The 12,520-nt window shown below is 34.5% G+C and overlaps 1 protein-coding gene across 1 annotated transcript in view; it reads right to left on the minus strand.

Annotated features, from left to right (window-relative positions):
- Positions 1-298: 298 nt before the first annotated feature.
- Positions 299-12,520, minus strand: part of KLHL1 (kelch like family member 1) — a 402,166-nt gene continuing 389,944 nt past the window's right edge. Inside the window, exons 10-11 of the mRNA XM_059377441.1 lie at positions 7,520-7,691; positions 299-1,070 (exon numbers count right to left, since the gene is read on the minus strand). Coding sequence (XP_059233424.1) covers positions 1,011-1,070; positions 7,520-7,691 — 232 coding nt within the window. The 3' untranslated portion in view covers positions 299-1,010. The remainder of the gene's footprint in view (positions 1,071-7,519; positions 7,692-12,520) is intronic.

The following is a 12,520-nucleotide window of genomic DNA, read 5'->3' on the forward strand; positions in this document are numbered from 1 at the left end:
TATGCTTTAAACAATTACAAACATTTGGCATAAAATAATGTGCATAACAATGTAACAAGTTTGAAGAGTGGGAAATGAGAATCTGAAGTCTGCCTTCCTTCTAATGATGATCATTAACACTCCCAATGAACAGATCATAGATTTCTCTTTCAAAATTCTAACATTATTTTTTTTAATGAACAAAATTCTAAGGGACTTTAACATGCAGTGGATATATATAACATTCAGAATAACTAGCTTCCATGCTTACACTGAACTCAACATAAGGCAAAAGCCCATAATTGTACTGATTCTTTGGCTCAGTGTGTTCAAAAAGCAAAGCAATGTGGTAAGCCTAATGAAAACAATCTTTACTGTTTGCCAGCTTCAGATTGCTAATATGGTTGAAATAAAATTCAACCATCCTCTCTGATGAAATGTGCAGCTTTGATTAGCAGAGCAGTTTGTTTTCTGAATGCAAGAGACAGGCATGAATCTGTTTCTCTAATTGCCCTCATAGTTGAGAAAATGAGGAAGAAGCGTGTTTGTTTTAATAAAACATCATTCTGCCTCCTAAAATGACCACATCTGATTAGGAAATAGTAAACTAATCAGATTCTGTCAGATGAAATATCATGTCTTCGACCTCTTTGATATTGCCACAAACTATAAAACAATTGAAGGAGTTGTAGTCATGAAATTATCCATGTCACAAATGGATCTCTCCTTTTAATTGCTCAAGAAAAACAAGCCTTTGGTAACTTTAGTTATTGTATGCTACAATACAAAACAAATTACCAATAACCATTCCTGAACTAACTAATAGACGGCCAGACATTTTTCCCATAGCAGTTTGATGTTTATTTCGATTCCTATAATTCTCTTTGATCTTCTACCTCTTTTGACATCAGTAGGTAAATCTACAGAAATCCTTGTTCTTGAAGAATTTTCACCTCAGGAAGTTCTCATTCTTGCCTTCTGATATAAAAATAACCACTCCAGCAAATAAAATCTCTCCAAATAAAAATAAGTCAAGGTTGCTTGATGACTACCACACAGGCACCTGCTCTCCCAATATTCAAAGAAGCCATCTGTTGAAAAAGATGAAACACAATTTAAGACAAATTTTACTGTCATAGGAAAGCATACAGTCGTAATATATTTAAAACATTCATATGTGTGAAAATCACAAGTATATGTGCTTATATTTTCCCAATTTAGTCACAAGTAGTAAAATAAAAATGGAAGCATTGAAAATGGATTTTACAAAAGAGCAATAATTTGCATATTGAAACTGTTAAAACTTGCATTCATTTTTGGAATTTTTAATACAAGTAGTAAAGTATTTAATGATTTTTAGTGACACAAAGGTGCTATAGAATAGTTTCCAGCAAAGATTTATTTCTGGGCTTACATGGGCACATTTGTGATGATATTTCATCGTGATATCTTGGAGTATATTTTGGATGGAACAGCTATTACACTTATTGAAATCATCTTGAACTTATTTCTTCAGATATTATACTGAAATGTGTTATTCATTCATTCTAAACAGAGCCATACAATGAAGTAACTTCAATATTTGTCATAAATAGACCATAATTGACAATTGCTGTAGTGCTTATTTAAAAAATTCCTCCATATGATAATCTCTAAGATGAGAATTGATATTTTTTAATAATTTGTGAATGTGAAATTGGCTAGAAATATATTAAAACAGTAATTTTTACAGTTTGTAATGAAAATTTATTCCATGAGGATAAGCCAAGATTTTAATAATTTGAGCATTCTGATGTGAATGATTTTTATAACAGTTTTCTAAGAATAATTTATGCACCTAAAATATCAGAGTAGGGTAGAAATTACAGGATATTATTCCAAGCTGTAAAGAAAGTGAATAAAATGTAAGAAATAAAACAGCCAAGAGCAAAATAACCTCAGATCACATACATTATTTTATTGATTAAGAAAGGATATGGTCTCACTCTCTAAATATGAAAATTACCATATCATCTACAGTTCTTCTAAACATACTTACTGTTAACTGACATCCTTTTGCAGGGTGAAAAAAAAAAAAAAAACAAGCAGAAACTTCCCATATAATCTATTTTTACTCATTTGTGTTAAGAATAATTTTTATGGAGCACCGCATCACCTTTCTAATCCCATCATGTATTGTTATCTTTGTAGGACAGGTATGTGAACAGAATGTCAGGAGACAATATATAAATCAATGAGCCCAAACTGGAGGTTATGTGACTCCAAAATGTATACATTTTTCATCATCTCTCTTTTCATTTCCAATAATTTTTAAGTGTTGTTTCACATCAGAGTCACTTAAAGATCTTCTACAAAATATATGCGCTCAATGCCCACCACTATAGAAATGGGAGGAATATCAGGTAGTTGTATTTTTTTTTAAGATTTTATTTATTTATTTGACAGAGAGAGATTACAAGTAGGCAGAGAGGCAGGCAGAGAGAGAGAGGAGGAAGCAGGCTCCCTGCTGAGCGGAGAGCCTGATGCGGAACTTGATCCCAGGACCCTGACATCATGACCTGAGCCGAAGGCAGCGGCTTAACCCACTGAGCCACCCAGGCGCCCCCGGTAGTTGTATTTTTTAAAACATTCCCAAATACCCTCTGATGTTCATTAATACTGAGAAATCCTATACACAGTTTCCAGACAAAGTATAGAATGAATAGCTTTACTTTATTTCTACATCTACATCTATATCTCTAAACACGCATGTGTGTGTTTGTAAAAATGAATCTCTGTCCTTTTCCCCCAAAATGTGCTATTCTTCCTGTGTTTCTGGTGTCAGGTAATGACACACTCTCTATTCAGTTGCTCAAGACAGAAACCTGGATACATCCATGACCTTTAGTATTGCCTCATCAACCTCACATTTGAATACTCAAGTCCTACAGTCTCTCTCCATCCAACATGATTATACCCATTCCAGTGGTCTTCAGCCTGGTTCACATTACAATTCTACCTTGAGTATGAAGGGTTGCAGAGTATGCCACCCCATGATATGCAAATTTGGCATATTGATTATTTTGAATTCAATGTACTTCATAGATGTCTGGTACAGGAGGGACTCTCTGTCCCTTGGCCCCACTGAAATCAGGAGATAAATCTGCAGTGTGAAAGGTAACTTCCCTGTACCCGGAGGGTAGAAGTCATCGTTATCACCAGAGATAGAGATTGAGGGCCAAAAAGCTGTATAAATAAAGCTTGTTACTACGTCAGCAATTCACTACCATAAGCTCAAATCCTTGGTTTGACAGTTTGTCACAAATTTATCATTTTGTCTAAAAGTTATAAAGCTTCCTGCTTTGCCCGCTTTTTGACTCTCCTATTTTTATGGGCTTCCCATACATACAAAACTACAGTTTTCTTCTGTTAATGTGTCTTATATCAGTTTAATTATTAGGCCAACCAAATAACCTAGAAGGGAGAAGGGAAACGTTTTCCAGCTCCACTGTGGGTTGGTTAAAATATCCTCCTAACGGATTTCTCTGACTCTAATCTTGCTTGTTCCTAATGATTTTTCACATCCCATCAAGTACAATCATTTTAAAATGCAATTCTGATTATTTACTTTCCCTCCTTAAAAGCTTCACTAACTTCCACTCAGCCTTATAGTAAAGTCACGATTCCATCACATGGCTTCAGGCCGTGCATCCCATAGACACTGTTGATGTCTCCAAACTCTTTTCTCACCTCTTTATTTTTTGCATGCTACTTGTTCTTCCTGCAGTTCTTTACAATTTCTGTTTCTTAAACCACTCCCCATATTTTCACCTGGTTAACTATTACCCACCTGTCAGGCTTCATTCTACTTGTCATTCCTTGAGCAAATATTTCTCTACTCAACACACTTAGTTTCTATCCTAGTGCTAAGTATTTCCCTTATCACAGAAGTTATCATGTTATTTTGAGCATTTAATATATTCTACATAATCACATTTTAAATATTTAAGAAAGCTTTTCCTCTTCTTCCCCTTGTTCTAACTTAATCTTATTTAATACATATTTTTAAAAAATCTGCCATGCTGTCCCTCCAAAGTTATACCTTCAGCCTTAGAATGACACCCTAAAAATGTTGGCCACAGAACCAATTGAAAAAAAAAAAAATAAAACAAACAAACAAAACGGAGAATATAGATATTGCACCAGGCTCCCCTAGAACTTATTCTCAATATTTTCTACAGTAGCGCCTCCTTGAAGGGGGACATGTTCCAAGACTCCTAGGGGATCCCTGAAACCATGGATCATACCAAACCCATTATATACTGTTTTTCCCTATATATACATACATACCCTATGGTAAAGTTTAATTTACAAACCAAGTACCATAGGAGATTAACAATGATAGCTAATAATAACATAGAATATTTATAACAATATATTGTAATAAAAGTTTTGGGAATGCATTCTATCTTTCTCCAAATATCTTACTCTGCTGTACTAACCCTTTTTCTTGTGTGATGTGACATGAGAAATGCTTCCATAATGAGATGAAATGAGATGAATGATGTCAGCATTGTGACATAGCATTAGGCTACTACTGACCTCCTGACAGCACATCAGAAGGAGGGATACCTGTCTCCAGACTGTAGTAGACCACTATCAACTGAAACCATGGAAAGCAAAACTGCCGATAAGAGGATATGACCGTATATACCTATTGCGTGCAAATAAGCATAACCCATGCACAGCAGCGCAAACTGAGTTGCAAGAGTAATTCTCAGCTTTATTTAAGAAATATTCAGGGACGCCTGGGTGGCTCAGTTGGTTAAGCAGCTGCCTTCGGCTCAGGTCATGATCCCGGCGTCCTGGGATCGAGTCCCACATCAGGCTCCTTGCTCTGCAGGGAGCCTGCTTCTCCCTCTGACTCTGCCTTCCACTGTGTCTGCCTGTGCTCGCTCTCGCTTGCTCGCTCTCTGACAAATAAATAAATCTTTAAAAAAAAAAAAAAGAAATATTCACATTTTTTTCTTACCCCATGCCAACAACGAGGCTAGTCTATGGGGAGATGATAGTAAATCACACACCACTGCAAGTGGATGCAGCCTGACAGGACTGTGACAATGGACTAAGAAAACACATGAAAGGGTGGTTTTACCCAGACCAGGGGGAATAGAATAAAGATCTTTTCTTATGTATTGAAGCAGATATTTTTTTTTTCCAAATAAAATAGAAAAAAATAAACCCAGTGTTAAATGTCAAAGGCAAATTTATTTATAAAAATACATACACACCCATGGACACATGTATGCATGTGTTCTCAGTAAAACTGTCTAAGACATGAATCTGGCAATTGCTCCCAGATCTGGGAAGTCTTGCAGATATACATTCTTGGATATTTAATATAGTTTATTTATTCTAATGTTCGGTCATTTGGGGATGCCAGTGATAAATAGGATAACCTTTTGGTTTTGTCCGTTTATGGGGTAAATGGAGGGAAAGTGACAGGCATTATCTAGCCATATGGGATTTTTATTCCTCGGGACCTAGAATCCTGAAAATCTTCAAAGGCATTTTGTGTGGGTCTGCTGATGGACGCTACAAAATATAAATAATGAAAATATATGGACGTAAAATTATAAAATAATTTAAGAGCTTTAAAATTAATGTTTATAGTACTTAGACAAAGTTGTTATAAAACATTTTAAATACCACCTGATTATTTGAAAGATATTATATGATCCAAAAAAGGACAATAAAGTAAAATGAGGGAACATGTTCAGGAAGTTTTTACCTATTATTACTACATACATTATTTTGATTTCAATTTTAGAAGAGTGATAAGCATAATGTCTCATTATTATACGTAATGAAGACCATATTCTGTCATTGATATGCCCATAAACTTCCTTTATTTAATGTTCATTTGTAAAAGTGATACACTTTAAATACATATCATTGAAATGGCACTTTTCATTAGCAAATCAAGGATCATTAATCCATGCCATATTTCTCTGTCTATACTCAGGACCCAGAAAGATAAGAGGTTAAACATATCTTCTAAAATTTCAGTGTAATGATTACAATCTTCTTTTATATTTGCTGCTGCTCTTTGGATGATGAATGCATCTTCTCTTACAGTTAAAGTAAAACATAGAAAATCACATGATTTAGTTCTCCAAATACTTTTCCTTATCTTGTTCATTCTTCCTTCATTTTTCCTTTTAGCCAAATTCATCTATTTACATTGAAACCAGAGAGATTTTTTCTTAGAGAAAGGTAAGATTCATAAGGCAGGCACTTTTGTCTGGACATTAGGAATTTAGTTTTGTACTTCAGAGTCAGCCTATCTCAATATTGTGGTTGAACATACATCATCAAGCTACAGAATCAAGGAACTACTGTGTCTTTAAAAGTCAATATATTTTAAAAGAAATATACTTCAATCAGTGTCCAAGTTCTAAAGATTAAACTTTAGTCAATTTCTGTGGACCACCCTCCACCCCAATAGCAAATAGAACCGTTCATCCACTGAGGAATATTATGAGATGAGGTTCCTAATCTGCTTCAACTAAATAAGGCTTTGGAATCTCAGTGCACCCACTAATGGAAATGATTTGTTTGCTGGAATGGTATCTTGCTTTTAGGTTTCTGATAAAGGGGAGGAATAATAGAAATATTGAGACACTTGGAAAAGAAAGGAGGAAAATAGGGAGAAATTGAATGTAGGGACACAAGTCTGAGAATATATCCCTTCCCTCCATTACAACCACAAGCAAGGTCACGGTAGCTACACAGAATAAGCTGTTTTCCATTATAATTAAGTTGTACTGCACTTAGTTTCCCCCAGCACCCATACATGCAACACAAATCTAGTTGTGTGACCAGAACGGGAGCTGCCTAATTCTAAGCATGATCTCGAGTCTCTAACGACAGTATACTATATACCAAGAGATAACACCCCGCTTAAATATGTTACTCCATCTTCCCAGCCAAAGTGATTGGGAATGAGCTCTTTCTACATGACAGATCATTTAGAGCTTTTTGCTGTTTTGTTTTTGCTTTCTGTTTATGGCTGTGAGGATTACTACTTGGAGATTCCAGCAGCTCCACTCCGTGGAAAATTCTCTCTGTAATAGATGAAAAGGGAACCTGATAGGACCTAAAGATTGTCAAGCAAATATAGGAGGCATAAAGTTGATTTCTGTAGTTTTCCATTTTATTACAGTTATCTCTAAGACCAGATATTCTAAAGTTAGGTTTTTGTGAATCAATATATTCCTCTTTGTTTTCTGTTTGTTTCAGCTAATTAAAATTCAGTTCCTGTCTGTTATTACTTATAATAAAGTGGAAATCCCATCGAGACAGGAATATCACCTTTTAATATGAATTTTATTAAAGTAGAGAATACATAAAAGTATACATAAATGTGGGTTAGTGAACTTTTTACAAAATGAACATGAAAATGAACTAAATCAATCACTTTGGGTTCAAGGAAATTTAGAAGGAAGTAAATGAAGTAAGTTTTTGTACTTGAAGTAAATTATGCTGGCAACAGTCTTACCTGTGTCCACTCATTTGTTTGTGGATCATAAGATTCCATGGTATTAAGGTATGTCTGCCCATCATAGCCACCAACAGCATATAATCTGTCACCAAGGAGACAGACTCCAACAGCATCTCTGGGCATACTCAAAGGAGCCACCATGGTCCATGTGTCTGTTTTGGGATCATATCTAAAAATGTAAGGATAATAGGACATAGCACATTCTAATCACATTCAGTTTTTACTATATGAATAGTACTTTTTCAAAAGCACACCGTGAGAAACAAAACTACCTTTTTTCTAGAAGCTCAGTCATTTGAGCACATGTTTAAGAGTTAATATCCACAATGTCAGGCGCCTGGGTGGCTCAGTGGGTTAAACTGCTGCCTTCGGCTCAGGTCATGATCTCAGGGTCCTGGAATCGAGTCCTACATCGGGCTCTCTGCTCAGCAGGGAGCCTGCTTCCCTTCCTCTCTCCCTCTGCCTGCCTCTCTGCCTACTTGTGATCTCTCACTCTCTCTCTCTCTGTCAAATAAATAAATAAATCTTAAAAAAAAATATCCACAATGTCTGGCTTTCTAAATTTTAAGGTATTTTAAACATACACCTAGACTCTTAGGTGGATGCCCAGATACTTAATAAGAATAAACATCATGATTTCTTTCTACAAGGAAAGCTGATCTGTAAATATCTCTTTTCCACTGCAGGATGAGTTTCTGTAAAGCAAATATAAGCTAAGTGCTATGATAATGAAACACAAGTAATGGTTAAAAATCTGAGAGGATTATGAAATTCTCCACAATTGAAGTCCCCTTTAAGTCAGGTCTAAAGGTGTAGCTAAATTTGCTAGAAAGAAAAGGAGACGTTCATGCAAAAAAACCCTGATGTGTTAATAAGAATGCATGGCCAGTTTTGAGGGAAGCAGGCATGCAGGATGGCTAAATTCAGGGATCAGAGAAGGAGCAGAGTGCCTGAAAGGGTGGTTTCCGATCAGCTTATGGTTCATGTGATAAGTAGGAAGGTGTTTTGTGTTCTAATAGAAAAACTTGGGAAAAATAATTACGATGTGAACAGAACTGTGCTTTAGTGGCATTATTTGGGATTCACTGTAAGGGAGAGATTGGTGTATCAAGAGACTGAAGCAGGGGGCCAAAATTATTATTACTGAACTTAAACCAAAAATAATTTAATTTCCAGAAAGTCTGACTACCATGCCTTACATACGGATATTTTGTATTTTGAGTGGCAAAAACCAGAAAAATACTTTCGTGAATGTACTTTATTTCAGCTAAGAATGAATGATTAAACCAATTCTTTGCCTTTAACCTGCACCTTCAAGGTCAGATACAGAAATGAAAAAGCTAGTAAGAGCCCAGCAGAGTAAATATAAAAAAAAACTGGGTGAAAGTTGTTTTTTTTTTTTTAACAGACACAATAAATATATTTTTAGTTTGTTTTTCTACTCCAATCTTGTGTTTCACCAATTGAAACTTTCAAACCACAGACTCCTAAAACAAACAAACAAACACGAACAAGCAGAAAACAAAAACAAAAAGCCACCACATGTTTATTGAAAATAAAGAAGGTTGTTACAAAAGAAATGGCCAGGAAGGACCCCAAGGATCAGAAATTTATATTTCTCTATAGTCACATTTTCCAAGGTGTTACATGCATTTACACAGAGCCGTGGGAGAGGTTGTGACAGCCAAGATAATCTATGTGAAATGAGAAATTGGTTGAATGCCTGTAAAATGGCTACCACGAACCATATGCTGTCTAGCAATTAAAAATGTAATTTTACATGCTATAGTTAATAAATGTAAAACATCTCGAACACAGGCACGTATAGAAACACACAAACACAGTCTATGCCATTAAGACTTTTATTTAAACTTACCATGAAGAAAAGACAACTTACCATGAACATTTTGAAATATAAAAGATTTTTTAAAATAAGGACAAAAGAAAGAAGAGGACGAGGTAGAAGAGGCATCAGAAGAGGAGGAGAAGGAAAGAAGACACCTCAAGGAATCAAACAGGAGAATCCAGAGAGTGTAATGTTTTATAGGATAACTGACTGAATTCTCCAACAAGTCAATAGTGAAACAAGCAAGCAAAACCCCCAGTAATAATGAATAGATAATTAGCAAGAAGTCGTTATTCTAAACGGATTGTGATTAAACAGGACAAAAAAATAAGTGGATCTTATTTGGATCCCAATTCAAATAGACCAACCTTTAAAGGATGTTTGAAAATTTTAATATACCCTGAGAATTACTGAAGTTCTTATTAGTTCTGATTATTGTTAGGTTAATAAAAGGAAAAAAAAAAAAGTCCTGATCATTTTTGGTTGGTTGTTTCTGGGATGAAATCAGAAATATTTTAAGGTAAAATGATACATTTCAGAACTTCTTTGAAATACTTCAAAAAAGAGAGAGAGAGGGAGAGAGAGAAAGAAGGGAAATGGGTAAACCATGAATGACACACTGGTGATCCTAGTTGAAGCTGGGTAGTGAGTACAGGGAAGTTTATTCTATTGTTTACTTTTTTGTTTGTCAGAAAAGATCTGCGGTAAAAATAACTTTAACAGTAAGAATGTATCGTGCACTTTAATTTCAGGGCAAAGCAAACGTTCTTTACACTTCATTCATTCTTCAGTGAAATCCAGGCTGGCTTTTGTCACAATAACTTCACTTACATAGCTTTTTCTGAAGTCTTATTTTATCCTGCATTTAATTGCTATCCGGTTCTATAGAGTTTTTTCAGCTATTGTCTGCAAAGCCAACTTTATCACTTTGCAGAAAGGTGGGGGAACTGAGAAAATAGCCAACACTAGTGCAGGAAGCAGTAATAAATGAATTTCTGAAGACTTAGGAAATTTCAGGTGAAACTCAAATATAGAACAATTCTCAAATACTCATATTCCGGGGGAAAATAAGAAAACACTAGTATGTTCTATATTTAGGTGCACATTTAGAAATAATATCTTACATTTAGAAATAGATACCTCTTTTTTATACATATTTTACAAAATTCCTGAAGAGAACTTTAAAAATTTAATGCATTCTGAAAAATCCAGATCTTTGAATTAGATGTGACTGTCTTCAAATCTAAGTAATATGTGTTTTCCTTATAATAGTAAACTTTTAATTCATATCTGGAAATGGTGAAAATTTAAATTTAAATTTAAATGTGTATGTTGCAACCCAAAATATGAAACCAAAACAAAAACAATCTACCTCATCCCCACCCATACACACACTCTCTCCAAGATACTGAAGAAATAATTACAGAAATACAAAGTTACCTACTAGTGGTTTTCCTTGTTTTCACATTAATGACTCTAAATTGATTTTTCTATATTCAGAACGCAATGGATTCACCTCTCAGTCTGGAGATATACAAAGTTGTGACTGACATAAATGAAATTAACAGCTTTTTTTTTTTTTTAACATAAGGAGAAGATCCACAGATGTATAACCCTTTCCCAAACAATTAACAGTGAACTCTGTCATTGTCAGTTAACATTTTTGATAAAACTTGGTCCTAAATATTATTTTTTTCTCTGGTTCTTTATTTATTTAAAAGAACAAGGCAGTGGGGGCAGGGGGGAAGTAGAGTAGCTGTCTCTTTGTATTTAGACTGTCTGCTTCTCTGATGTCTCAACTTGGCCTTTCTGGGCAGAGGGTGAGCTGTGTATCAGGGACTGTATTAAGGTTTATAGCCCTTAGGCAAGAGAACCACCAATATGTAGTTGGCTAAAATTGGCTGTAAAATGGAAACTTGCTGAAGGCATATGAGAGTCACAGAATAAAACTTAGTGTCTCATTGAAAATTTCTATTGAAGTACCATTTTTGAGGTACCATTAATTTTTTACACCTTTTTTTCCCATTATGTAAGGATAAATATTGATCTTAAAATATTTGAAGGGAAGCAGTTTTTAAGTATGCAGGCATTACTTTGGGAACAAATAGAATTCATACTCATTTTCCTAAATTTGTACCAGCAATATTCAGCCAGAAAGCAAATTGAACAACATAGAAGTGATTTGTAGCCAGGTTTGTTTGCCTGTAAAATAAAATAAAGTAAAGAAAACAAAACAAAACAAAACAAAAAACAGAGAAATAAGATGAGATCCATGCTGTATAAATGGATAAACAGCTCTGAAAGAGTGGCTTTAAGAGTTCTAGTAAATAAATTATACAATCTGTGTTTGAATTTTCATAAATTATTTGAATTAAGCAATTAAGAATAACAGTAATGCTGGTCAGAAATAAATTTTGTTTTTCCTGTAAAGAAAACCAATATCTATGTATCAGGTCTCCTGAGATTATCAAAACAGATATGCCTTGACTTCAGGACTGCTTACGTGATGGGAATGGAAAATAAATTAATTCTAACAAAATGAATTTTGAAAAACTTCAGAATAACTGTAAAACTATTCCTATAAACATCATTGTTCAGATATTTTCATATATGCATATCTAATGGGTATTTAGGAATAGAATTTCTGGGTCAAAGAGAATGCATATTTTGAAATGCAGTAAATACTACCTATTGGTATTACAGAATTTGGGCCAGTTTACACTCCTGCCATGAATGTAGTAAGAGTTTCAGTTGCTCTGTATCTTCTCCAACATTTGGTATTAACTATTCTCATTTTAGTCTTTCTAGTAGGTCCTGGTATGACATTGTGATTTTAATTTTCATTTCTCAGATGCCTAATAACATCAGGCATTTTCCCCAATAGTCATCGTTTCAAGAGTTCTTGTTCAAATCTTATGCAAGATGTATTAGATTTATGTATTAGAAACAAAGCTTCTGTTGGTTATATACTTTGCAAATATTTTTCCCACTCTCTGGCATAAATTTTTACTCTTCATGCTATCTTTTGGGAAAGATTATTTATTTATTTTTATTTTTAAATTTTTTTGGGTAATTTTATTTTATTTTTTTCAGTGTTCCAAGAGTCATTGTTTATGCACCACACCCAGTGCTCTATGCAATATATGCTCTCC

Source organism: Mustela nigripes, chromosome 15 (assembly GCF_022355385.1).
Source record: "Mustela nigripes isolate SB6536 chromosome 15, MUSNIG.SB6536, whole genome shotgun sequence".
Taxonomy (NCBI): domain Eukaryota; kingdom Metazoa; phylum Chordata; class Mammalia; order Carnivora; family Mustelidae; genus Mustela; species Mustela nigripes.